The sequence below is a fragment of the Palaemon carinicauda genome, chromosome 34 (assembly GCF_036898095.1).
Source record: "Palaemon carinicauda isolate YSFRI2023 chromosome 34, ASM3689809v2, whole genome shotgun sequence".
Classification (NCBI taxonomy): domain Eukaryota; kingdom Metazoa; phylum Arthropoda; class Malacostraca; order Decapoda; family Palaemonidae; genus Palaemon; species Palaemon carinicauda.
In genome coordinates, this window is record NC_090758.1 from 62,231,874 (window position 1) to 62,234,373 (window position 2,500).

Here is a 2,500-nt window from a genome sequence, read left to right on the forward strand (position 1 = left end):
AATTGGGCCTCAGTTACTTTACTTAGGGATATCAGATATTCTATCAAATGTGGAAAAAGTAATTTTGTAAAAGTTCCTTTTTATGAAAAGTAGACAACTTTCTCTTAGCTCTAGGAATATTTAATATAACCAAAATTGTTAAATACCACATATTTTTTCTTAATATTGTTATTACAAGTTTTTACTACCAAAAATTGAAAAAAAAGGAAATGTAAATCATGAAAACTATTATTCGTTATGTTTTTGCCTCTCTGATGATTTTCTAAGTGCACCATAGTAATGGATGTGTTTGATCAACATAGTTTGATAACAGAACCATTACTCTGAAAATACATATAAAACTAATTCTTAAAAAAAAAAAATGACTTTGATCGATGAAAGTAGTTAGATGAATTGGTTAGTTTTCTGAAAAACAATGTTTTTCTGAGTATAGTTGAGTGAGTGTTTTATAATTCAAGAAAATTATTTTTATTAATTGGCCTTTGTTAAGTATAACTTTTAAGACGAGATGGTAATCTTAGAGGGCAATATATAGCTATTGGACTCGATCAAAAATAATCATGTGAATGATTGGCCCTATATTCTGGAGTAAATCTAACATTGTTTTTAGAAGAAAGTTTTTTCTTTTTTTTTTTAGTATATTTTGGTAATTTAGACATTAATTACTCCCTAATATGCATGGTAGAAGCACTGCTGGACAAATGATTTGGAATTAGTTGCCCCTCCTTCGGGGAATAACTTGTAACTGCTTGGCCTTTTGTTGAATACGTAGGGACGAGTTGACTATCGATTGGTGAATATGTAGAGACAAGTTGACCGTCATTCGGAGATGTGTATGAAGCCACAGGCTGCTTGAGCATTGTAACTGTTAATATATTTTCTTTTGGTTTGTGTAGCATTTGTGTATCCGTAATGGTGCCTTGCGTATCTGGAGAGATCCTATTGGATGTTACGCCAGTCATATCGTCTATGGTTTGTACGCTGCTTATGTAGTCTGACGGCCAGTCGTGCTGGGACTCCTCTTCAGAGGCTGTGGCCAGGTTGCTAAGCATTGTGATAGAAGGTCTCAGGGTTTCATAATGCCCTGGGGCATATATTGTCTCACAATTGTCCCCAGACAATTGCAACTGGACATCATTCCCGCTCTTGCTATTCGCATCCTGCGAGCCTTTGGCGAGGCTCCAGCGGGTGGTTTTATGTCGATAATAAACGATAGTAAGAACCAGGATATTTAGAATTAGCAAAGAACAGGTAATGACCGCTGTCACGCTCAGTGCAGTCGTGTAGGGGAAATCCTTCCCCATTTGACTCAGCATATCCAAATTAGCTGAATCACTGACGTTGTTTTTGTTAGCCTCAGCCACAATTGTTGAGTTATAGGGTGTATTTGTTGGGCCAGTGAATGTAGGAGTAATTGGGATAAATAGAAAGTCTTCAGTTAAGTTATACTGACCTGTTAGTTCAGGATATAAACCAGATTGGAGATCAGTTGGTAATCTGTGAAAGTTATTATCTGGGCCGTACCGAGTACCCACTTGTTCCAGACCAGGTAGTAGCCATGACCACAAGGCTACTTTTCCAGCACGGTAGTGGTCACGTACAAAGCTCTGTGTTCCTGGAATGAATAGACATATATAAATAGATAATAGTAAATATGGGAAAACAAGGATACGATCCCTGTATAGGATATATTCAATAAATATAAAATATATGGTTTTGCGTCCTTGTTGTTATGAATAAATATTTTTATCAATTTATCACCGAATAGGATTTGTTTGTTACAGCTTCATAAGTTATTACAAATAAAAGACCAAACACTTGAATTTACGTAAGGAGAGTTTCTGGAAAGGCTAGATATAAAATCTATATTAATGATTAGAATTATATCATATGATTTTAGATGTAGTATCATTTAGTTTATTAAAATCTTCACCAATCAAATATTAGTATCTTATTAAGGTTCTGTAGTTTGTGAAGTACATTGAAGAAGTTATATATTACTAGCTTGGTTAAATGATATTCTTAGGAGATGGGTTAAGGAAGAATTATGTATATATATATATATATATATGTATATGTATATATATATATACACACACACACATATATATATATATATATATATACATATATATATATATATATATATACATATATATACATATATATATATATATATATATAGAGCGAGAGAGAGAGAGAGAGAGAGAGAGAGAGAGACAGAGGAAAGTTAAAATCTAGAACATAGGATTTAATTTATATAGAAGAAAGAAATTTTTCATTAATTTGTAAGTTATCATGAAGAAATAGAATTATTTAAAAAATCTGAATAAATATACTTTCAAGAAAATATTGAAAATCATTGTATCATTATATCTGTGAGTAAAAACAGCCCCACAAAAATAGGAACCTCACCTATTTGAAAGTATCTCTGATAGACTGGATCATATTTGGGCCATATCTGCTCTTCAGAAGTTATGTCGTTTGCACTGTCAGACAT

The 2,500-nt window shown here is 32.8% G+C and overlaps 1 protein-coding gene across 1 annotated transcript in view; it reads right to left on the reverse strand.

The window, feature by feature from the left end:
- Positions 1-473: 473 nt before the first annotated feature.
- The window catches only part of LOC137626979 (neuroligin-3-like), a 31,253-nt gene continuing 29,226 nt past the window's right edge, over positions 474-2,500 (reverse strand). The window contains exons 12-13 of the mRNA XM_068357962.1: positions 2,416-2,500; positions 474-1,615 (exon numbers count right to left, since the gene is read on the reverse strand). The exon at positions 2,416-2,500 is cut by the window's right edge and continues 31 nt beyond it. Coding sequence (XP_068214063.1) covers positions 663-1,615; positions 2,416-2,500 — 1,038 coding nt within the window. The 3' untranslated portion in view covers positions 474-662. The remainder of the gene's footprint in view (positions 1,616-2,415) is intronic.